The sequence below is a fragment of the Arachis hypogaea genome, chromosome 2 (assembly GCF_003086295.3).
Source record: "Arachis hypogaea cultivar Tifrunner chromosome 2, arahy.Tifrunner.gnm2.J5K5, whole genome shotgun sequence".
NCBI lineage: Eukaryota > Viridiplantae > Streptophyta > Magnoliopsida > Fabales > Fabaceae > Arachis > Arachis hypogaea.
In genome coordinates, this window is record NC_092037.1 from 88,314,963 (window position 1) to 88,341,517 (window position 26,555).

General features: G+C 33.4%; 1 protein-coding gene and 1 long non-coding RNA gene across 8 annotated transcripts; one reads left to right on the forward strand and one right to left on the reverse strand.

Moving 5' to 3' along the window:
• Positions 1-32: 32 nt before the first annotated feature.
• Positions 33-25,420, forward strand: LOC112749643 (uncharacterized). Of its 7 annotated transcripts, none has more exons than XM_072219600.1 (14): positions 33-864; positions 4,779-5,853; positions 9,214-9,668; positions 10,548-11,564; positions 12,396-12,417; positions 12,502-12,956; positions 15,244-16,282; positions 16,699-17,153; positions 18,637-19,738; positions 19,869-20,144; positions 20,926-21,558; positions 22,260-22,781; positions 23,282-23,349; positions 24,455-25,420. In XM_072219600.1, the coding sequence occupies exons 1-13, from the start codon at positions 338-340 to the stop codon at positions 23,324-23,326; spliced, it is 7,623 nt and encodes a 2,540-aa protein (XP_072075701.1). In that variant the 5' UTR covers positions 33-337; the 3' UTR covers positions 23,327-23,349; positions 24,455-25,420. The 7 variants fall into 7 exon arrangements, with proteins under 7 accessions (XP_072075701.1, XP_025653758.1, XP_025653750.1 ...); XM_025797973.3 differs by having other exon boundaries at positions 20,926-21,699; positions 24,455-24,593; XM_025797965.3 differs by lacking the exon at positions 24,455-25,420 and adding an exon at positions 23,506-24,276 and having other exon boundaries at positions 20,926-21,699.
• On the reverse strand, positions 6,659-8,377 carry LOC140179859 (uncharacterized). The gene is made up of 3 exons (XR_011873686.1): positions 7,912-8,377; positions 7,464-7,564; positions 6,659-6,950 (listed from the first exon to the last, which is right to left on the reverse strand). It is a non-coding gene; the product is annotated as an uncharacterized lncRNA (long non-coding RNA).
• Positions 25,421-26,555: the final 1,135 nt, after the last annotated feature.

A 26,555-nucleotide genomic window follows, 5' to 3' on the forward strand; every position in this document is an offset into this window, starting at 1 on the left:
TTATCTCGTTTACCGTATAAACAAAATACGTATAATATTATTTTGTTTACAATATAAACGAGATAAGAGATATGATGCATCTCGATAAAAATACTACAAATTATTTATTTGGAAATATTTGGAAAAAAATCCCGTAAAGTACTTGTCATTTTCTTTGGGGTCAAGCAGGCACACTTAATCATAAGGAAAGGAACTATATTGCAATCAGAGGAAGGGGTTTGCTGTATCAACCTGCAGTTTCTAGTCCTCTAGTTTCCTCTCAGCTCTCAAGTTTGAACTAATCCCGTATGCAATCCTTCTTCTCCCCGCTTATCCGAAAAACCAAGAACCCGAACTCATGGATAATCTTGATCCTAACCCCATTTATGACGTCTTCTTGAGCTCCGAAATCGAACCTGATTCCAACCAATCATACACTTCATGTCTCTGCTCCTGTCTACAAAAAGCTGGAATCTCTGTCTTCCGGGACGACGATGCGCTTCCCAGGAACGAGGACAACCACCACATCTCCCCCTCACAACTTCAGGCGATACAAAATTCAAGAATTTCCGTGGTTGTTCTCACAGAAGGCTACGCTGGTTCAGAAAGGTGTCTGCAAGTTCTGGAGCAAATTCTTGAATGTCACAGAATCGCAGGCCAGTTCGTTCTGCCGGTCTTCTTGGGTTTATATCTAGATGCCGTACGGTTCCAAATCGGTGCGTTTGGAAGAGCTTTTGAAGATCTCACAAAGAGAATCTCAGACAAAGATCAGGTAGAATGTTGGAAGATTGCTTTCGCAAGAATTTGTAGAATCCGACCCAACCACTGGACTCGCACGAGCTACAGCAACAATTCACATGTTGAAGTTGACTTTAAGGAGACCTGGTAAGTGACTATAAGTGGTAACCAATTCATGAATTCAATGCCTTGTGCCCTTTTTATTTATTTAATTTTAACAATATTCATTTTTGTTTTTGTTTTTGATACATTATTAATTTTTATATTTAAATATATTAATTTTTAATGTACCCAAAATATTTTCGCAACCGTTATTTGAAAATAAATGAAATATCTTCATTAAATAATTTATTGATAATTTTAATTTATTAAAAAAATAAAATACTTATTCTATTTCCTGTTCAATATTCTCCTTTGAACCTCTATATTCCACATCTGTAGTTGCAACCATTTCTTACTCATTCAAAAGCAAAGCCACCCTATCTTCTTTATTCTTCAAGGTTCAGAAAACCGGACCGGTCATCAAACCGCTCTGGTCATTGGTTCACTGGTTTACTGATCTAACCGGTCTAACCGGTGGTTCAACCGGAAAAACCGTTTTAGAATAGAAAATAAATTATAAATAAACATCCTAAAATATAATTATAGTCTAATATAAATCTTAAAATATCTTTGAAATACTGCATAAAATATCATCAACCAAATACATATGATCTTATCAAAATCCAAACTCAAAAGTTAAATAGTAAAAAAGTATATCTAAACACACAACATAATGTGAAGAGGCAACACAGTGACACAATAGATTAACACAATGGTCTGTTCAAGCTTGCATAACTTCCTGAAAAGTAGTACCTTTTCATGGATCTAAACACATACACACAAATAATTATTAATTCAATTTAACAACACTGCCTAATTATTTTCTATAACTTACTCCATATTTTTCAGTTGTTTTGAGAACAACCCTTTTTGTGTAACCTCCAATTATCACGTAAAAGAATCTTTGCCCATATGATATATAAAAGTTCAAGAGTTCCAAATCAACAACAATAAATACCTTAACATTCCCACATATCCAAATAAAAAAAAAGACACAAGCCAAAGATTCAGTTGGCAAGAACACAGTCACAAAATAAAGATGCTGAAATTCAAGTTTCTTCAGACTCTTCTGTTGATTTTCTGTGCCAAACACACCATAGCAGAAAACAACATAGAACAATCCAAAAAAACATACATAGTCCACTGGAGAAGTCCACCATGCCAGCAAGTTTCAGTGATCACCACAATTGGTTTGAATCATCATTGCAATCAGTATCAGAATCAGCAGAGATGCTATACACCTACAAGCATGTAGTCCATGGCTTCTCAACAAGGCTAACTAAGCAAGAAGCCGAGGCACTCTCGAAGCAACCAGGAATCCTTTACAGATGATATTAAATTCCGTATACATATACTATATATGGGTTTATTTTTTATTTTTTGGACCGAGTATTAGAAGCATTAATTATCACACACTGCACTCTTTCCCGCTACTGTTTATTGAGCTTAGCCAATAGCACTTTCAAGTTTCAATTCGTCTACCAATTAGCAGTGATGTTCTAATAACAAAGTCAAAAACCAATTAGTTGTTTTTGGTCTTTCATCATGTATGTAAGTATGTTAATTAACAGTGAACTATGCTTCATAAACAACTCAAATTGTCAAAATCAGATTTCAAGAAATGCATAATTTATCAAGCATGGCAAAGCTTAGTTCTCAAACAAAATTTTAATTGGACAGAGTATATCACAACATAACAGAGCACAAAATACAGCAGAGTATATCACAACAGCATTGAGTAAAGCTAATCAATATATAATCAATTAAACATTCAATAATCAATCATTCAATAATCAATATAATATCTGAACGAAAAATAAAAAACAAAAAGAAAAACAAGCATCAGCAGTGAGCAGAGAAGCCATTGCCTTCTTCGATCTGTCTGAGCAGTCTGGGCAGAGTATGAGGAGAAGTGGTTGAGCGCGACAGACGACGGTGACCAGGCGACAAGCACAATGACGGACGGTGGCAGAAGCGTGGCTGAGCAGAGGTAGACCAGACGATGGACACGGAGAACGAGGAAGAAGCTGTGATTGGTGAATGAGGAGAGGAGTTGGAGACTTGGATCACGACGACGACGACCAGACAAAGACAGAAGCTTCTGAGCGCGACGGACGGCGGCGGAAGCTATTGTAAGCTAGGGTTTCTTTTTGGGGGAAGATAGATTCGTTTAAGAGAGTGAGAGTTGAGAGGAGTTGGAGTGAACAGAGGTTGCAGAGCTCAAGAACGACGATGGCGCGACGGACGGCGACAGTGTCTCCTTCCTTGCAGCGGCGGGGGAGGCTACTGCTACTCTGCTAGGGTTTTTTCTTTTTGTTTGAGAGTGAGTTTGAGAGGAGGAGGAGACTGAACGCCAAACGCTTTTCCTTGTGTTTTTATCCGAAACCCAAAACGACACCGTTTCAGCAAAACCGGCCGGGTCCCGGTTCGGTCTGACCGGCCGATTTTCGGCCGGTTCAACGGTTTTTAGGCGGTTTTTAAATTAACGGTTCTATAAGTTAAACCAAACCGTAATGAGTCTCGGTTCGCGGTTCAACCGGTCGGACCGGCCGGTCCGGTCCGGTTTTCAGAACCTTGTTATTCTTACCCTAGCCATGGTCCTGTTGAAACCTACCTTCCAAATTCAAAATTCCAATCCCCACAACCAGTGTCCCCTTTTTTCTTTTGATAGATTAAAAATCTCAACACCAGTTATACAAGAAAAGATACATAATACATACATAAACCATCCTCAAGCACACCTAAGAAAATGAGACTGTAGCCCACAGACTTGGCATAAACACAAGGCAACCAGCAATATCTCCACGGTATATCAAAATTCGATCACCTCTCTCAAATATTCAGCTCACCAATCTATGGATGTAGTAGTAACTCATTCTCCTCCTCATTTTGGTATGGAAATTAGTGAAGCTTATTTTGATGTAACAAGGAGCGGTTTATACCTGAAGGAAGGAAGGAAGGAAGGAAATAAGTATGTTTGTAAGCGAAGATGGTAATTGAAAACTTTCGAAAGTATTGTTAAAAGCTAAGAGAGGATATAAATGTCAACCTACAAACTAGTCAAAAGTACGATGCTTTCAGTTATGTATGTTACCTAATACCTAGTCTACTTATGCGCCAGTGGCAACACTTTGAGCCTCCATAGGATCATCACTGTCCTCTGCTCATCGCGGACGCCCTCCAACCATCACCCCCCACTATTGCATCCACTCACCCACCCACTCACTCCCTCACTTTCCACCCTGTCACTCTTTATCATCTCTTCAAGCTTCACAACAGCACCCCTCTAGACCGTCACAGTAGCAACTAGCAAGCTTGTTCCTTAGCTTGACTCTGTCCTTGACCACTAGTCGCCGATTGACTGCCTCCATGCTATTGGCCGTTGGTCGCTCCTCTTCCAACTCCAACGCAACAAGTATGAAGAAGAGAGAGAGAGAGAGAGAGAGGTTTTGCCGGTTCGCCTCATTTGGACTATTATAGGCAGTTTAGGCATCTAAAGAGTGGCCATCATACAACATTATATATGACATGAGCATCCAAAGACAGGCAATGCCAAACAAAAGTACATAGTCCATTCTGAAACAAGCCAATAACAAGCAGACCTTGTAATCAGTTGTACAAGAAGAACATTCATAGCCCATTCTGAAACAAGCCAAATTTTTATCCTTGTGTAGTTTTCAAAACTTCCTAGTGGGACAAGGCTTTGTTGCTATTGTTGTTGTTGTGTAGTTTTCAAAACTTGGTTGTTAAAATTGAAAGTTTCCCACATTCAAGTAGTTGGGTTGGCTTAGTTGAAGTGGGTTATAAGTCCTGGGAGAACATTACCTGCAAGGTACGGGGTTCGCCTTTTGGGAGGGACTATATATGGGAATATCATTTTTCATACCAAAAGTGCCTTCTCTCCTTTTGATTTGGATATTATGCACCACCTTAGCTTACATTTGGTTGATATTTTACAGGAGTGATAATGATAAAGATATCAAGGAACATGTAGAACTTGTTAGAGGCATGCTAAAAAGGACTGACTTGTTCATTGCTGAGTATCCAATGGGAGCATATCGTGCGTATCTGGTTCCACTGTTACTCGAACCCAAACCCACAGGTGTTGTACTACTAGGGATATGGGGGATGGTAGGAATTGGAAAAACAACATTAGCCAAATCCATTTATAATCAAATTGGTGATAATTTTGAGGGTAAAAGCTTCCTACCAAATATTAAGCATGTATGGGAACAACAAACAAGGCGTGCTTATTTACAGGAACGACTTCTCATGGATATCTGCATCCCATCAGAACGACAAGTAAAGATAGATAGCATTGAAAATGGGAAGAAGAAACTAAAGGAAATTCTTTCTCATAAAAAGCTACTTGTTGTACTTGATGATGTGAATAAATTGGAGCAGTTAAATGCTTTGTGTGGAAGTCGTGGATGGTTTGGTCCCGGGAGTATGATAATAATCACAACAAGAGATAGAGGACTACTTCGGAATGTCGACATGATGGTTGGAGTTGATCATGTGCATGAAATGAAAGAAATGGATGAGAATGAGTCATTTGAGATTTTTAATCGGTGTGCATTCAAATCACATGGGTTTGATTATCGCAAGGACAAAAGAGATATATCAGCATTTAATACACAAGCTGCAGTTGCTTATGCTGGGAGATTACCGCTGGCTTTGGAAGTCCTTGGTTCCAAAATTTTCACAAGCTTCAATTTGGATAGTGCATTAGACAGATGCACAGAATCTCTCCATCCCGTACTAAAAAAGGTGTTCAAAAGGCATATTGATGATGATTTGATCGGTACAGAGAAAGAGATATTCCTTGATGCAGCGTGTTTCTTAAATGGGATGAATCGAGACGAGGTAGTTGAGGCATTAAATGCCTTTGGAGACTTTGCCAAAATTGGAATAAGAAACCTTGAAGACAAATGCTTCGTAGCCTTTGATCACATGAACAACCTTGGAATGCATGTCTTACTACGTGACTTTGGGAGAGAAATCCTTGGAGAACAAATTCGAGTGGAGCCCGCGGTTAGTATCGCTTTACTAATTATTCTTTTGTTTTATAATTACTACAATATTTTTGGCTATAATTGTGACCTTTAATCTATGACGATCATTTTTTTGTTTAGCAAAAGTTACAGTTTTCAACCGCGGCCATTATCGCCGTGACTATAGTCAACGATCATGGTTTTTTAAGCAAAGATCACGGTCTTTTTCTTACAAAATAAAAAATGTGATTATAGATCAAAAGTCACATTTTATAATCGTAACCTTAGTCTTTTTATAGTCATCATTTTTTTAACCGTGATTTTAGTTTTAGAGAAAGTATAGGGAGCCAATGGCCCAAGCGTACAATGTGTACAATAGAGGTTTAGGAAGTATTAGAGATATGACCATTAGTGTTACATTGTATTGTCAGGTTATGCTTTTGGAATGAGTGAGTTTATGACATGGTATTAGAGTTTTAGATTCGAAAGGTTAAGGGTTCGATCCTTGGTGAACTCCAAATTCATTGTACGCTTAGGCCATTAGCTCCCTAGCAGAACAAAAAAGTCTTGTCCTACTATGTGTTAATTACCTCATGGATGGTATTTTTAGGTATTCCTCTATCTTTCACCCTTATCCATCTTCCATCTCATTCACACTCTTGACTAGGTACTCTATCGGTTCTTTTCATATGTCCAAACCCATTTTTTCTACAATAGGTGCTGTAACACCTTTGCTATCAGAATGTCACACTTCTGGGCTGCGCCATTCTGATAATTTAGGTATTACGACCACTCTAAACATATATAATACTAAAATAGGAGTCTATTTAAAGACTCAAAACATATAACCTTTCAATACAACTTTTTAGGTTGAAAAACATAAATACGTACATACAGACCAGATACAATACTGAAAATTATATATATACATAGCAATAACTTACAAACATTTCATATCACAAATTTCTATCCCTCTTATAATACTGATAAAGATAACTTACAAACATTTCATATCATAAATTTCTATCCCTCTTATAATACTGATAAAGATAAAGGCAAGGAAAAAATAACTAAAACAACACAATACATCGTATAAACAGAAATGAAATAAACTCTTTGTGACTTCTTCGTCCATATCTTGAAAAAGAAAAATTTGTAGGAAAATAAGAAGATCATCCTCGTTACTTCTCATTAGAAGGTTAGAGAATACGAATTTTAATTTTTTTTAATTTTAAATAACAAATTCGATCCTCAAATTTTAAAAATAATAAAATTTATAAAAAAAATTTAGGATCACATTTCTTAAGTTCACGTGTTGAAATATTTTTTTCACCGTATCGAAGGGTTTGATTTGTATATTTAAATTTTTTAATATTAAAATATAAATCTAAGAATTAGATTTGTATGTTTAAAAAATTTAAAATAAAAAAAATCTAACCCTCAAATTTACATATTAAAAAAAAAATAAAAGTCATAAATCTCATAGATTTGTGTTCTTCATTTTAAAAAAAAAAAAAATTTTATTAAATTTTTAATTAAATTTTTATATTTTTTATAATTAGATTCTTATACCACAGATCTTATAGTTAAATTCTTATTAACAATAAACGTTATAAAAAATATTTATAAAATATAAATTTATTGACTTACCCGTACGCTCTGCCCTCTTTCATCCTCACCATCGTCCATCACTCCCCCTCCTCCCTTCATCCACCATCTCTTCACCCTCCTCTTTTGTCACCATCCTCCTTCTACCAACAAGCTCTTTTAGTTTCATAGCAGAATTTGTCATAATCAATTTTTAATATGATCAGAAATAGAATTTTGTCATAACATAATTAGCTAATTACAAGCAAAACACATCATCAGAACTCATAATCAGAATTATTTAGCATAATTAAAATTCTTTTTAACGTAATCAGTGAGTAAAAGTAAAACTAATTTAAAAACAGAAGTATAAACAGAATGAAACAAAAGCAAAATAAAACAGAAGCAAAAACAAGATGAAGCAGAAGCAGAATGAAGCAAAAGTAAAATAAACCAGAAGAAAAAGGTAAAAGCAAAACAAAATAGAATGGAGGCCGAATCTGAAACCCACCCACAAGCCCACACTTCACATACGCATCCATAAAAGCATTGTAGACTCTAACACACCCAAAAAATCCCAGGTTTCACCACAAGTGCATGAAACTGCAAGCCCGTTTTGACGCAGTCGACATGAGAACACTTGGTGAGGGCGTAAAGTACGGAGACGAGGTCAAAGGGGGTGGGGGGGAGCGCATTTGGGAAAAAAGTTGAAGGGCGTGCTGGGCGTTAGTGACACAGATGAGGGCAGTATAGTCGACGGAGTCTTTGTGGGGGTTGGGGATTTGATGGAAGAGGTGGATGGCGTGGGAGAAAGTGAGGGGGGAGAGAGAGTAGAGGTGGAAGAGGGCGTTGACGAGGAAGTGGGGTCGGAAGAAGAAGGAGGGAGGAGGCCAGCGACGAGGGCGACAATGGAGCTCGCGTGGCGGGGCAGAGGCGGATTCCTTCTCTTCTCATTCCCTCTGTAAATGTGAGAGAATATAGATGACATTTTTGTAATTTAAAAAATAAGAGGGGTTATCTTTTAAGTTTTTTATTTTATTTTATGTGTGATATATTCGTTTTATATAATAGAATATTTCGATAACTTTATTTTTTATAACGATAAAAATTTAATTATAAAATTTGATATAATATAAAAATTTAATTAAAAAAATTATAAAAAATTAATTAAAATTTTAATAAAATTATAATATCGAAAGAATAATTAAACCTAAAAAAACACATCAAAATTTTCACCATATTTGAAAACACATCTGGAAATCCAACGACAAAATTAAAAGGCGTCCCACACCCTCTGAATCTCACTCTTCTCTGCCACGCCCTCACTTCTTCCCAACCACACTTCTGTCCTCTGTCCTCTGTCCTCTTCCTCCCACTTCGCTCTTGGCCTCCACCCCCTTCTTCCCCAACCACTCCATGATAATGACGGAGGGAGGACAGGAGGAGGAAAGGCATAGAAGAGGTGGGGGCGAGTTGACGAGTCAACGGCGAGGTGGCAAAGGAAACGGCGTGAGTGACGACGGTGAAGACGGAACAAGAAATTAGAAGCAACCCAGACGTCCTTTCTCCTTCTTCTATAGACGGTAAACGGAAGCAAAGTTAAAGACATTAACTCCAAAAATATATTTAAAATATTCAAAAAATAAAAGATGTATGAACTATTGATTCACCAAATAATTTGAAGAGTACATGGACTACTTTGCTAATACTTATTAATTCTTCACAGCCTTTCATTATGGAATACTCGTGTTTAACTATTTACGGTCCATATATCTAAATCATAAACTATACATTTGAATGTTTACTGTTTCAGCCATGGTTATACGATGCGGTGTTGAGTTTTACCGAAGACATTCCTACAACATTCATTTCAGATCTCTATACTTTTCTTACAAGTGCTGGAATTTGCGTCTTCATGGATTGTAATCACGAGACTCGAAGAGTAGACAGGATTTCACTATCACTTTTGCAAGCAATTGGAAGGTCTAGAATATCTATTGTTGTCCTGTCAACACAATATGCTAACTCAAGATGGTGTTTGCAAGAGCTTGAGAAGATAATAGAGTGTCACAGAAAAATAGGTCAGGTTGTTGTGCCCGTTTTTTATGGTATCGATCCTTCTGAAGTACTTAATGAAACAGGTGTCTTTGGAAGGGTTGTTGAAAATCTTTTCAAAAGATTTTCAGTCGAGGGAGATATGGAAAATAGATGGAGGGTAGCCATTCTTGAAATTGGTCGCATTGAAGGCATTACTATAGCGGATTTCGGGTAATTGAACACTTTTGAGTTATTTTAAACTAGATATCATAGCTTTACCTCGATCTCTATTCTACTTATTGAATATTGTTCATACTGTAGGTTCATTATCATTCCTTAAATTAACTATTTTTTTTAAAATTAATACTAAAAAATTCTGAGCATTGGTTGACATTGTACACAAAAAGCACAAAGGGTATGAAAATGTTGGTTGTGAAGAGTAGATTAGAACTGACAATGATTTTAGCTAGTGATATTTGATCATTATTATAACGGAAAAAAATAATAGTATCTATAAAAGTATTGTTCAGCTTTCTTATAATTATTGACTTTCATATAAATATATTCAATTTTCCTAGAACTATTAACATAATTATTGACCTTCAAAAATACCTTTTATACCTTTTTTTTTTAATTATTGATTGGAAAAAAAGTTAAAATAATTATTTTTAGTGAAACTAAAAAGTACTTATTTTTCCCGTAACGAAATATAGAATGAAAATTTTCATTACTAAGTTCAATATGTCAAATTATTTTATCAAATTTTTTGCACCATGTAAAGTTTTAATATATCATTGTATTATGATTTCATTTTTGGTGGATATTCTAATGAAGTTTTTATAATTGTCTTCATGTAAAAATATTTTCTTTTGACTCTTAAACTATGGATTGTAGGGCTAGATTTTGATATATTATAAAAGTGTTCTCTTTATTTAAAGTGTGACTAAATAGTCACCAAAAAAAAAAAAGTGTGACTAAATAAATAAATCAACTTTTAAACCAAGTATTTTTATAAGATGTTTTTGGCATCTTCGTTTGAGTACATGCCTTCATATTTATTCATGTATCATGTATGTGATTATTATTTATGTGCATTGTAATGTTTTGTAGAAACAAATGTGAGGATATCACCAAGATTGTAAAACATGTTACTCATCACCTCGACATGTTCATTGTTGATCATCCAGTGGGAGTAGAAGCACGGGTGCAAGATTTAATTCAACTTCTAAATTGTGAGAAATCAAAGGATGTCCTTCTACTTGGCATCTGGGGAATGGGAGGCTCTGGTAAAACACCGATTGCCAAAGTAACTTGTAATAAGCTTTGTCGGGATTATAAAGGTCGTGGGATATTCCTCCAAAATATAAGCGAGGTTTGGAAGAAAGACAATGGCCAAGTGTATTTAAAAGAAAAGCTTCTCTCTGGTATCCATGAAACAACACAAGAAAATAATAAGTCTGGCGGAAAAAAATTAATGGAAAGACTTCGCAATGAAAGAGTATTTGTTGTGCTTGATGATGTAGACAGATTAGAGCAGCTGAATAGTCTGTGTGGAAGTCGTGAATGGTTTGGTCCTGGAAGTGTAATAATCATTACAACAAGAAATAAGAGGTTACTTAATGAGCTTGGAGTTGACTATGTATATCAAATGAAAGAAATGGATAAAAGTGAATCACTCATGCTATTTAGTTGGCATGCATTCAAACAACCATGTCCGAGAGATGATTTTCGAGCACTTTCTAGAGATGTAGTTGCTTATTGCGGAGGGCTGCCACTAGCTCTTGAGGTGCTTGGTAGCGAATTGTATGGAGAAAGGGAAAAAGTAGAATGGAGGCGTACATTGCAGGGATGCAAAATAATACCTCATCCTACAATATATAAAGTTCTAAAGAGAAGCTTCGATGGATTAAGTGACAGCAGAGTGGAAAACATATTTCTTGAGATAGCTTGCTTCTATATTGGGTTGGATCAAAATGAGGTAGTACAAAAATTAAATAATGACTTTGGAGATTCAGCAGAAACAGTAGTAGCTGCCTTGGTTGAGCGATGCCTTGTCACTGTTGACAAGATGAACAAGATTCGAATGCATGTTTTGCTCCGCAACATGGGAATTGAAATATTTCGCCAGCGACAGTGACGGATCCAAAAAATTTTGGTAGTGGGGGCAAAATTTATATAACATTATAATTATTTTTATAATAAAAATAATATATGTATATAAAAAATTAAATATTAAATTATTTATTAATTATTATATATCTGTGTATAAATATGTATTGTTTAACTTATTTTTAATGTGTATTTTATATTTTAATATATATTTTATACAAATAATTATTTTTTATGTACATATAACATAATTATTGTTATGATTATATTTTATTATTGTAAAATATGATTAGCCTTCAAAATATCTAATATATAAATTACAATACTAAAATAGTAATTTAAATAATAATATATAATTTAAATTTCTATTATTTTAGGTTTTATATTTTAAAAAATTAAATAATTTTTCTGTTAACTACCATCAAAATTTCTCTCTTTTTATATATATTACTAAATAATTATTTAAAAATTCACTTCCTAACACAATTAGAAGTCGACTCTTATTTATATTTATAGTTAAAAAAGTTCTTTCAATTAATACAGTTGTTATGAAAAAATTAAAGCTAATTTGAAAATAAGATAAATAATATTCTTTTAAGTTGATTTTTAAAAAAGAACACTAATTTCGTTTAAATTTGAGAATTGATCATTCTAAGTTTTAACGAATTTCTAATATAAAATTTTTAAATTGACGATTAAGTACCAAAAGTTGAGTAAAAATTTATTGTGGGGTCAAATTTAATAATCTAATGGGGGCAAATAAATATTATTATCATATACTACTCAAAAAAATTTCAAATTGTAGTGGGGGCGCTTGCCCCCACAACAATGTATGTAGAACCGTCCCTGGCGACAACGTATGCACCCTGAGGTGAATATTAAAGCTTTATTTACGAAAAATGAATTAATTTATCTTTCAAAATTTAACTATTGGCTGACTTGTTAATCGTGTCAGCAACGGATCTATGACGTGTTCTTAAGCTTCAGTAAAGACACTCCTCCGTCATTCATTTCACGTCTCACTGATTCTATGAAAAAAGCCGGAATGTCTTTTTACAAGAATGATGACTCGCTTTCAGGGGACGACCAGATATCCCGATCACTATTGGCAGTAATCCAAAAGTCGAGAATTTTCATCATTGTTTTATCAAAAAATTACGCTCGTTCTACAAGGTGCCTACAGGTTTTGGAGCAAATAACTGGATATCGCAGAATCGGGGGGCAGTTTATTCTACCAGTGTTCTTGGATGTAGATCCCAAAGATTTACGTTTGCAGAGAGAATTCACACAGGCTTTTCGTGATCTCAAAGAAAACGTCTTAGACAAAGCTGCGGTTGATCGTTGGAAGATAGCTTTTGCACGAATTTTCCAAATTCGATCCTTCAAGTTCGTATACGAGGCCGCAAACGGGTAAGTGAATTTCTTCCTTGCTTTTATTTATTTGTCTATTGAGATATCAATCAAAATTGTTATTCTGATTTTTATGCGAGGAATCAAATTGTTCTTTCAGTTTTCAAATTGACTTAAGTTTGTCTTCAGTGAAGTCCAGGGATGGATTTAGTGTGTAGGGGTAATTATCCCATTAATTTTTTAAAAATAAATAATAAGGATATACATAAGTATAAAATGCCCCCTTTAAAATAATAGATTTACTCCTATATTTAATTTTTTTAATATATGTGAAAAAGCTAGGTTATTAAATAACAACACAACGATAAAAATTATCGAATTATATAAATTTAATCTATTTATATTAGAAAAATAAATATGTTCGAATAAATAATAATAATAATAATAATAATAATAATAATAATAATAATTATTATTATTATTATTATTATTATTATTATTATTATTATTGAGTGACAATATATATATACTTTTTTATATTTTTTATGCAAAATTAAGAATCTAATGAAATAAAACATACAAACAACAAAACATAAAACTAAACAAGCCACACTAATATGCTTTTAATTTAAGAGAATATGAAACTTACTACTACTATTTTTGTTGGATTTAGAATTGTGTATGTAGTGAAGATAGTTTAATAATATTTTTTTAAAAATATCATATTAGAAATTAATTAGGTTTAACTTAACTTTAAAAGGTAATTTGATTATAGTATTTATTAATATTCTTTTTCTAATAAATACTTGAAGAATTTAGTGAGTCACGCTGAGAACGGTTATATATGAAAAAAAATATTAGAGATTGATCTGTGTATTAATTTTTTTGGAACTAAAATATCTACTTTTAAAATTTGAGATTGATTAATATTTATTTTTCAAATTTTTAGAAACTGATTTAAATAATTACTCTTTTTTTATTTCATTCTCTCTTCGAACTCTGGTCCGATACCTTTAGTTTCCCAACTGATATAGAATGCTAACTGCAAGGTAAGTAGGTAACATGTCATTAGACAAGTCTGAAATTGGCCCATGCATCAAATTGATCCCAACTTTTCAATTTCATCGAAATCGTTCATTGATATTGCGACTCAAGTGAGTCTGTGTGTTTTCCATTAATAGCATGCTTACAGGGGTTTTTTTTTTTTCTAAAATAAAATAAAAATTTTTTATTATTTTTCCAAACACGATTTTTGGACTTTAATTTTCCAAATACGATTTTTTTGTATTTGGGCAAGTTCGCCGACCCCGGCGAACTCTATAAAAATGAGCAAGTTCGCTTCACCCTACCCCCGAACTCCCCCTTAACACTTTTAAAATACACGTTTTTAATTCATATCATTGTTTCCAAAAGAGTATATAGATCTACAACAGTATATAGGAGTACACAAAAATATATAGACAACAAGCATGGCTTCTTCAAAGATTTATTTTAATTATAAATTAAGAAAAACAAGTCATATTTAACAATGATTTATTATTGTCTTCAAAAATACGCGGATACACCAGAATAAATCATATTTTTTACCAAAATTAAAAGAGAAAGAATAAAAAAATATAAGATCATGTGAGAAAAGATAAAAAATATGTGTGAAATAAATATTGATTTATAAAGTAAAATGAGTAGAAGTGAAAAAAAAAAAAAGAGAATAACTTGTATTTTATGAACCAATTTATATTTATTATAGAGAGATAATATTAATTAGTATTAAAGATGTAAAATAACTTATATAGAAATAAAGAATAAAAAGAGATAAAAAAAAGTAAGGTTAAACACTACATAAAAAATATAAAAAAGTGATGTGATAATAGAAAAACTAAAATGACAATTTAACTAAAATGTTTATTTAGTAATATTAGTAACTATCTAATATATCAAAAATTCATTGGATCATTATTTGATTTTTTTCTACATTATAAATAAAAATAAATTGATAGATAGATAAATAAAATAAAAATTTATTTTCTAAATAGAATATGTAATATTAGAATTTAGACCATTGATATGAATTAACATTTCTTATACTATAATTTTTTTTTTATAAAATTAGATAATTTAATGAGTAAAATTATGAGATTAATACTAGATTGATTATAGAAATATTATTCTCTATGATAATATAAATATAGTTTTAAGATAGATGCTTATTTCTTTGTTGTAAAGATAACATGACAATTTTATATGAACCTTAAAATGTCATGTATCATTCAGTTACCATAAGACTACTTTCGGCTCTCCTTTTATATTTTGTAATATTGTTGAGGAATTTGGATATCATATTTTACAGGACTAACAGGAGCAAAGATGATGATGTTGCCCTCAGAGTTGTTGAACGTGCTAAGGACTTACTGGATAAAAGAAACTTGTTTATTGTTGAGTTTCCTTTTCAAGTCGATTTTCATGTGACGGAGGCAACTCAATTACTGACCCACCGCAAATCAAGAGGTGCTCTACTACTAGGGATATGGGGGATGGCTGGCATTGGAAAAACAACTATTGCCAAGGCCATTTATAATAAAATTGGTGGAGATTTTGAGGGTAGAAGCTTCCTCCCAGGTATTAGGGAAATGTGGGAATTTGAAAAAAGGCATGCTTATTTTCAAGAACGAATTCTTTCAGATATTTTCATGTTGCCAAAAATAAAGATAGATAATGTTAAAATTGGCAAAAAGTTGTTAAAGGAAAAGCTTTCCCACAGAAAGGTACTTCTTGTATTTGATGATGTGAATAAGTTGGAGCAGTTGAATGCACTCTGTGAGAGTCATGAATGGTTTGGACCTAGGAGCGTAATAATCATCACAACAAGAGATAGAGCTCTACTTAGGGTACATCACGTTGATCATGTTTACAATATCAAAGAAATGGATGAGAGTAAATCTTTGGTGCTCCTCATTAAAATCCTCAAAGGAAACTTTAAGATAGATAGTAACACAAGTTCCCAAAAGCTTGTTGCTTGTGCTGCCAGGGGATTACCGTTAGCGCTAGAAATCCTTGGCTCTGGAGTTTCTAGTACCTCAGACATGGTTAATATGTCACTTGAATCTCCCCATCCAATAGTACGAAATGTTCTGGAAAGATGCATCAACGATTTAAGTTGCCTGCAGAAAAGCATGTTCCTTGACATAGCTTGTTTCTTAATCGGGATGGATCGAGAAGAGGTTATACAAGCATTGAACGTCCGTCGAAACTTGGCTGAAGACGGAATAAATACTCTTGAAGATCAATCCCTTGTAACGTTTGATAAGCAGAACAAGATTAGAATGAATGTTTTGCTACAAGAGACAGCAAGGAAGATTGTTCATGACAATATACAAAGCAAGCCTCAGGTAGTAGTGTGCACTATGCGGTAACTTATAGCCGCATTAAATTGTTCAACCAATTAATGTTTTTAAGTTCAACCATGTTATGCCTACACTAAATTCGGCTACTAAAACCAGTCATTAATATAAAATACATATTGGAATACAAATACATATTAAAAATAAATTAAACTCCACATGTATTTATATAAAAATATATTAGTGGCTAATTTTAGTGGCTGATTTTAGTGTACAAATAGTAGTTTTGTTTTAAGTTTAAGGAAGCAAAGTTAACATTCAGTTTGTTACATAATAATTACAAGAAGTTAAAGGTTTCATGCTTTTTGCACCTGAGCTAGTTAGTAACAACTAGCAAAGCAGTGGATTTCATGTGTAAGATGATTAATGGTTCCATAAATTTTTGTATTGTTTTTCTATTCCAGCCATGGATCTATGATGTGTTCTTGAGTTTTAGAGGAGAGGATACTCGTGCATCTTTCACTTCACATCTCAGTACTTATCTTGCTAATGCTGGATTTCATGTCTTCATGGATGATGAAAAGATTAGAAGGGGAGATTGGATCTCGATTTCGCTATTGCAAGCAATCAAAAAGTCTAGAATTTTCGTCGTTGTTTTGTCAAGACGCTATTCTAATTCAAGATGGTGCTTGCAAGAGCTTGAGAGCATAATGGTGTGTTCTGAAGCCAATGATCGAGTGATTTTGCCAGTTTTTTACGGAGTAGATCCATCTACAGTCCGTAAACAAAACGGTGAGTTTGGAGAAGCTTTTCAAGATCTATTAAATAGATTTTCAGTTGATAGGTACAAGGAGGAGAGTTGGAGGAAGGCGCTTCGTCATATTGGTGGCATTGCAGGGATTGAGATCATAGGTTCCAGGTAATCTTTTGTACTCATATTTTTTATGTATTTTTTTTTAACAATAGATTCGTTTTATTCAAACAGAAAATGATTTTATCTGATGGATAAAACATGCTCTGTGTATAATAAAAAGTAGTCATCAAACCGTTCTCTATATATTTGTATATTAATCTACTATTAAAATTAGTTATTAGTGAAAAATAAGTATTAAAATATAAAATATATATTAAAATTGAGTTAAACTACACATGTATATATAAACAAATACATAATAACTAACTTTTTGCGTATACATAGTATTTTTTATAAAGATATATATTGTTTAACTTATTTTTTCATGGATATTTTATATTTTAACATATATGATTGATGATGTATAATTGGATAATCAGCATTACGAAAACAATTATGCTACTTTACAAGAAAAAAAACAGCCACTAATCAATCATCTATGTTTAGCATATTAAAAAATTTGCATTATACTATCATAAACAAGTTTAATTTGATTATTCTATTTTAATTATTTTATTAACTAATTATTTAGTTAAAAAAATATGTGAGTCAATTGTACACAAATATATAATAAATAATTTAATAATTATTTTTTTGTGTATACATACTATTTTTAAAAAAAAAAAATTGGTGCATTATAAAATGTGAGTGCTAAAGTGCTATAATTAAATATCTTTAGGTTAGTTATTATTAGAGTAATATTAGGGAATCAATACTATAGCAGTCAATCACAAAAAAAAAAAAAACTATAGCAATCATTTTCAGCCAACACTTACTAGGTTGCCAAACAAATCCAATTTGAAACCCACTAGAAATAACTTTTTGTTGACTTTAAATTTTATATATTTCTTTTAATTGAATTTTGGATATTTTTGTTTTTAAGAGTTTTAAATTCTTTTTTATGTTGAATGTTGACTCCAATATTGGCTATGCAATATTGGTTCTCAATTTTGCCTCTTATTATTATTATATTTGAAAAAAAGATACATTTTAAAATTCCAAAATGAAACAGAAAATGAAATAAATATTTTGTTGGGATTCATGTTCATCTATCAGCACTAAAATCCCAATCTCAAGCGGGTAATTTCTGTTAGAGCCACCATCCTTGGTCGGAATCCATGTGGCTTCTCCACTTTCCGGTTGCTGGCAACATAACATCCACATCCCCATTCTGATGGTCGTTCCAATCGTGTCCTGTTTCCACGTCATCCATCCCCACCTCAACTTTCTTCCGCCACAAGTCTTAGGAGAAACTTTACTGTACATTATTTTTGTGGCTTCTGCTCGTCGGAAACACCTTTTCTAATGTTTTCTCAAACATTAATACTTGAATTTTCAAAATATCACTTTTAAAAAGTCACAGCATTACCGATGTAAACACAATCTAAATCCATCCTCTTCTTTCCATAAATAAGAGTGTTATATAGAAAAATTATACAAACGATGATAACTCTTTATTGGAATAATCTTATTATCTCACGACTCACAGGAACGAAAGTGAGGATATCAATCGAATTGTTGAACATATCACTGGTTTTCTAGGAAAGACATTCTTCTTTGTTGCTCAGCATCCAGTTGGAGTAAATTCTCGTGTGGATCATGTGGTCAAACTGTTAAACCACCGAAGATCAAAAGATGTTGAAGTATTAGGGATATCAGGAATTGGAGGCGTAGGAAAAACAACAATTGCGAAAGCCATTTATAATCAGATTCATCGTGACTTTGAGGCTTGCTGCTGTCTCTTAGATATCAGAGAAAAATGGAAGCAAATTACTTGCCAAGTTGATTTACAAAACCAACTTTTGTCTGATGTCTACACAACAACTAAAATAAAGATAAGAGACATTGAATTGGGGAAGACCATTTTGAAGGAAAGACTTCAGCATAAAAGAATACTACTGATACTCGACGATGTTGATGATTTATCCCAACTAACTGCTTTGTGCGGAAGTCGTAAATGGTTTGGTCCAGGGAGTAGAATAATAATAACAACAAGAGATGAAGGTTTGCTTAGAATACTTAAAGTTGATCATGTATCTAGAATGTCAGAAATGGACGACGATGAATCTATTGAGCATTTTAGTTGGCATGCATTCAAAAAAGCAAGCCCCCAAGAAGATTTTGCTCAAATTTCTAGAGATGTTGCTGCATATTGTAAAGGACTGCCACTGGCTCTTGAAGTTATTGGATCTCTTTTGTTTGATAAGGAGATAGAAGAGTGGCAAAGCGTATTGGAGAAGCTACAGATAATCCCCAATCGTCAAGTACAGAAAAAGCTAAGAATAAGCTTTGATAGTTTGAGTGATGATACAGAGAAAGAAATATTCCTTGACATAGCCTTTTTCTTCATTGGGATGGACCAAAATGATGTACTACATATTTTAGATGGAGCAAATCACCCTGCTCTTGGAATAAAAACCCTTAAAGATCGTTGCCTTGTGACCATTGACAATAATAACAAGCTTGGAATGCATGACTTGCTGCGAGATATGGGGAGGGAAATTGTCCGTGAGGAATCAATAAAGGAGCCAGAGAAACGAAGCAGGTTATGGTTGCAAAAGGATGTACTTAAAGTATTGCAAAAACATATGGTATGACCTACAATAATTTTTTTTTTTTTAAGCAAGCAAAATGAACTTAACAATTATATATATATAGTCATTTGATTTTAATTACATAGGCCAGTCATTTCTTATTTTCTTTGCCCTTTTTGATTCACAGGGTACAAGAGCAGTTGAGGGATTGGCTTTGAAGTTGACCAGAAATAATACTGTTTGTTTCAAGACTGAAGCATTTAAGGAAATGCATAGACTTAGATTACTTCAACTTGCTAGTGTGCAGCTTGATGGAAATTTTGAATATCTTTCACAAGAGCTAAGATGGCTCAATTGGCATGACTTTCCTTTAAAGTACATGCCTCCAAACTTTTATCAGGAAGGTTTAGCTGCCATTGAGTTAGAATCTAGTTGTCTCACGCAGCTGTGGACAGAGGATAAGGTATGACTTTATTTCAAGTAGTTTTACCTTTCGATTGTTATAATTTTTTTTTTAAGCTAAAAACTATGTTAGTGTGTTTTGGATAGAGTATATTTTAAAATTTGAAAATTTTAAAATGCTATATGATTAAATTGCTGACATTCAAATACATGTAATTTTAACTATTTTATTTGTATGTACAGCAAAAGAAAATGAGAGGATTTATATATGAGGCAAGTTTGAGTACCATATTATAGTTTCCTCTGATAAATATAATATTGTAACCTAAGATGGGATATATTGAACGAAAAAATTTCTCTAAACTGTTTAAGACTCGCATGACGTGAAAATTATATGTAAACTTGTCTAGTACATATTGTAAGAATAATACGAGTTCTAAGTATTCTTTGTCTAATGTCAAGGTGAAGATTAGATTATTTTGACGACTATTATGTAAGAAGTTATATGCAAATGAGAAACAATACATAATAGTTATGCAAAAATGCTATTTGTATACCAAAATCAGCCACCATGTATTTATGTAGTTTAACTCATTTTTAATGTGTATTTTGTATTTCAATGTGTATTCTACTCTGGTGACTGATTTTAGTAGCTGATTTTAGTATAGACCTAGTATAGTTGATAATTATGTGATGTTATATATGTACTTATATACAATAAAGTATGTCATAGTTTTCAATATTTGTTGATTTGTGACACTATATAAGTTGCTGCAAACTCAAGTCATCAGTTCAGAAACTAATTCATTTCTCTATCCTATTTCTTGATGGCTTTTTTCCAGTTGTTGGTGAAATTAAAATTTCTCAATCTCAGTCATTCTCATCACCTGACACAAATTCCAAACGTTTCCTACATGCCTAATCTTGAAAAGCTATTACTCAAGGACTGTCCAAACTTGACTGTGATTCCAGATACCATTGGAGATCTTAAGAAGATTCTTCTGATAAATTTGGAAGACTGCACAAGTCTTTCTAACCTTCCAAGAAGCTTCTATAGGTTAGAATCTCTGGAAACTCTCATTATTTCCGGATGCTCGAAGATTGACAAATTGGAAGAGGAATTGGAGCAAATGAAGTCCTTGGTGAATTTAATTGCAAATAGGACTAGCATAACAAAAGTTCCGTATTCAATAATAAGATCGAAGAGTGTCAGATATATTTCAATATGCGGCTATGAAGGATTCTCGCGTGATGTGTTTCCTTCTCTGATCTGGAACTGGATGTCACCAACAAATATTATCTCTTTTTCCACATTGATTCAAACATCTGCATGCCCAGAATTTGTTCCCATGGATGTAATAATAAACCTTCATAGCCTTCGTCCCTCAAAGAATAAACAAGGTGTGAAAAGAGTTCTTGACATCTTAGATGCCGCATATTGCAAGCAAGTAGAAGCTAAGCGAACTGCATCACAGGTAGCAAATATTGAAAGTTGTTCAGAAACAATATTTGATTTTCCCAATCAATTTTACATTTCTGGGTCGGCCAAGTCTCTTCTGATTGAAGTAGGAATTAAAATCCAAATTACAAATATTCTTAGAGAGAGAATCATACAGGTTTGCTTCTTAAAATCTATCTTGTATGCCTGCTTTTTATAATTTAGCTGAGATGGAAATTGGCATAGAAACAGAAGGAATACATATTATTAAATTAATGTTAATAACTTGTCTATATAAAACAGTTGATTCCCTAATTTAATGGTTAAGTTTTCTACATCTTTCTAAAATTTGAGGTGCTGTGTTTAACTCTCATCCCCATCCACTTACTGCTAGCTTCGGTATATGTATAAAACCTTTTCTGTATAAAACTTTGTTATAGTTTAGTTCCAATTGATCATATAACACTTCTATGATATCCGACATATTTTTGTTACATGGATGATTGCCTATTTTCTTGATAATACATCAATATTAAATCTTAAAATAAATTATACATCCATAAATACTTCTTTTAACATGTGATTTGAATATAATGAAACAAAAATATATATGATAAGAATCTTAAATATCACCAATAATTATAGTTTTGGAGGAATGGCTATACAAAAATATTAAGTAATTGTTTCATTATATATAAATATATTGATAAGTTTTAAATTTTTTTATTGTACCTTCAGAAATTGACTGCTGGTGGGCCAGATGATTGTTTGTTGTCAAGTGACAACTACTATTCATTAACCTTTAATTGTGAAGGTTCTTCTGTGATATTTGAAGTCCCTCATGTGAATGGTGGTAAATTGGAGTCAATGATGCTATGCATTGTCTTTTCATCTTCCCTGGAAACTGAAATATTAAAATGTCTTCAAGAAGTGTTGATCAAAGTTTATACAGAAACCTCCATTGAGGTCTATAACTATAAGTGTAATAGAAAAGACCGTTCTGCAGAATTTTTGGACTGGCAAAGCTTAACTTCAAAACTGGAACCTGGTACAAAGGTGGAAGTCCATGTTATTCCTGGTGTTGGATTCACTGTGAAGAAGTCAGAAATTTATCTTGTGTATAATGCTGCACCAACTTACTTCAATATGGAGAACTGTCAAGCTGATGATATGGCAATTGATGAAAATCCCAATGTTTCTGGTGATGATAATATGGCAACAGAAATAATGGACGATGCTGGTTCCAGTGGGGTTGAAGAGGTAAGTGATGTAATTATAGTTTCTCACACTCCGATCATGCTTTGATGCAGATACTAATTATTTTTAAGATCCATGATAACAGAGGAAGATATGAAAATAATTGAGAGAAAACTAAAGTTTAATTTTATTAATTAACGATGAGAAAGGTGAATAATTCAAGTAATTAATTACAAGTAAAATTCTATCCCAATGTATCATCATGTTCTTGATCGGCTTGTTAAAGAATTGATTGCTTGATATTTAGAAAGATGGATAAATTCGTGTTTGTTGTTCATTGTGATCTTGTCATTGTGCTCTATTGGCCTGGTAATACTTCCGTTGGAATAAAATTACAATGGACAATCGTGTTGTACTATGGTGCTTTTTTCTTGGCTTATTCCTATTCTGTTTGGTTGAAGACGGACACAATTTTTCTGTTAGTTTGCTTAAAATTATTGTCTTTTTATTTTATTTTATTGCTTATCATGGACTATAAACTAACTCTCATATCATATTCTCAGGAAGATTATAAGCCTCCCAAAAAGAGAAGACTTTTCAGAGTATGATGATGCATCTCGCACAACTTTGGGTAATTAAATTGCAGGCCAAAGAAAGTTAGAAGTTATGGCTTAGGGTTTAAAATTAATACTGGTTTCCTCTGTCTCTAACTTTAGACCTACTTCTTTTAAAGCTTCTTCTAGATAACAATTATTACTAGTATACCTTATTTGAATGAATTGTGAAGTAGGAATGGACACAAAGTTTGGGCATATGAGAGTGTTGATTTCCAAAGATGGAGCAACAAGAAATGCAAATAGCCATTAGCCTACTTACAAGTACTGTTCAAACTTCAAAGAGAGAAGCTTCAAGCTTGCTCAACCATTATCAAATTTTCTTGATCCTGATCAAGTTCTACATATTCTAAGAGAAAACGCTTGTTGTAAGGTTCAGAATGTGTAAGAAGTTTATTTGATTGATAAACTAGAATTATGAAGTGTTCGTGATGAGGGCTCCCGGATGGTTCGGACGGTTCGTTGGAGGAGATGGGGACGCTTCAATCGGGATCACACTGGGTGTGGGAGTACCGGGCAGCCGAGCTCTTGTCGTGTGAGGGGAGAGGGGGTGCCACCTGCAAAGACACTCCGACGCTCTAGTCAGCTAGTGTGCAGGCGGGGAAATGGTTAGGTGGGAAAGTGTGACGTACCTTGGGGGAAGGGCTGTCCTTCCCCTTATATATTGTGTCAGACGTGGGCCCTGTGAGGGCAGGCCCACTTTCTCCAAGGCGTTTCCTCACAGCTGCGGATGAGCTGTGCATGACGCGTGTCAGAGTCGGTTTGGGAGCGCTTCGCCCAACCGTCCGGGTCGGGTAGCGCTCGAGTCGGGTCGACCCACAGGAGTTTGGGCCAGGCCGTTACATGAAGGAATTGAGAAGCAATAAGTAGGACTGAGATTGTAAGGATGAATGAACTGCTCCAGTTAAAGTTCCACTAATATTTTGGATGATTCTATCTGGTTCCATTATTGCTTTTATGATATTTTGTCACTCTAACAAACTAGACACCTCAGCTCACAGTTATAATTAAGACCAATCCAGGAATAATTACAAAAATGAAGAAAATTCTAATGTTTAATGTTACCAAGAGCTCTTTTCAATTCAATTAACTTGCTCTCATAATTCTGTTTTGATGATTCAGCATTTCTGAAGGCAGACTCTGAAGCTTTGAGTTTGCTATCAACCTCTTCGCTTTCTTTCACCCAAGTGGCAGCTTTCGTATTGATGCTGAGAGTTTCAACCTCACAAAGTTTCACAGTGGATTCTAACTTGTCCTTCTTCTCATACAGGGCTTTCAGTTTCAGCTCCAAGTCATTGATTTCATTTGACATCCCATTGATCCTTTCTTTTCCTTTGGAAATTGAAGAATAAAAGTGGGCCTGCCTGGATTTAGCTGTTTCTAACTTCTCTTGAAGTTGATTCTTGGATTCAATTAACCTTTGATGATTGCCAAAGACTTTTTGAATAGACGGAAAATAATTGAGAACATCTTCATAGAACTTCTTAATATCATTAACCAAAGGCTTAAGATTTGTAGGGACTTGTGACTTCATTTGTTCTAGCTGAGCTAAAAAGTGAACAAACTGTCTTCTAATGCCACCATCAGCTACCAATACTTGTAGTTGATTATCAAAAAGTTGTTGTATCTTGTAAAGGATATCGATCACCGAGAGACTTTGAGATTCGAATCCAGAACCATCAGAGGCGGACTTTGTAGGGGACAAACTATAACTCTCTAATAAGACTTTATCTAACTCTAACAGTACATCAACATCTTCAGGAAGATTGGCAAGAAGCTCACTTCCATTAGTTTCTTCAACTCTGACTGGCTCAACTTCTTCAGTATTAGAAACAAAAGGACTCTGTACAGGGAAAATAATTTAGAGAAAAGGAATCAAACTAAGATCTCATGTTTTTAGTTAATGGCTCTAGATTCAAAGATCTTTAAGCAAGAGTTGACCTCTAGAAGCTGTTGATCTTCTTGGTTTTGAGTTATGCTTTTGTAACCTAAGTTGCCTGACACCTTTTGAGTGTTTAAGGAGGAAGCACTTGGAACCACAATGGAAAAAGTCTAAATCATGAAATAAAGTTTTACGGTTAAATAAAATTTGTCACCATAAAATTAACAACTGATAGTTTTGGTCTAAAAGTTTTCAAAAGCAAATCAAATCCTTCCCTAGTGTCACCTCACATACAGAGCAATTTGGAGAAGAATATTTATGATGCTATGAACTACATGCATATAGTTGATTTGTTTGTGGGACAATAATTGAGACTAATTTTTTCTTGAAACTTTTGGACCAAAACCACATCAAAGTTTTTCACAGACTAAAACCATAATTTCTTAATTTTATAGGAACAAAAAACTTCAAGAATGAAAACAACAAAAGAGATATTTTTAACATGGAAAATATATACCTGACCAGGAGGAATAAATCCCTTAGACTTTGGCTTGAAAATCTTGGTTGAATTTTTAAATCTTTTACTTTCTGGCACAAGGTTCACAAAAAGTTTAGACGAGGAGATTTTTCCCTTCTTTTTGAAACTTGTATCTCCCTCTTCAAACCATTTCTTTGTTCGCTCAGTGGGACTTACATCAACTTCTGTGAAAGGTAGCCTGGACTGACTCACTAGAACAAAATAGAGGAGATGTCATTGGTAAATAATATAATTTAGACATTGAAAAATGAAACTCTAATTAATCAAGAGTGAATCACACTTGTAATTAATGTGTGTTAATTAGTACGTTGATGGCAATACACGCATCTAAGAAACCTGTCAACTAGCTGACCATAAGCAAAATCATGGACATATGTGAACTGTGAAGATATAAGGATAGTGTCTAATCTATAAATTAAATTTCCCGTGGGCAAAAACACACAGAACTGTGATTAAAACAAACTTAAAATTTATAAAAATGTTATTTGTGCACCAAATTCAACCACTAAAATCAGCCACCAATGTATTTGTGTATAAATATTTCAATGTGAATTTATATTGTAACATGTATTTTATATTGGTGACTTACTTTAATAACTAATTTTAGTGTACACCTGGCATAGTCTTAAAATTTATCAGCAGGGATAATTGATTTTCCTTAAGTAAAGTCTTTGGTTTGAACAGAGTTGCTTGCAGTTAAAACCTTATTAAAATATAGGAAAAATCCTTATTAAAATATAGGAGGAAAAAAAAATCCACTTATCCACATTTGATTGGAAAATCTTAAATGGATCACAAATATT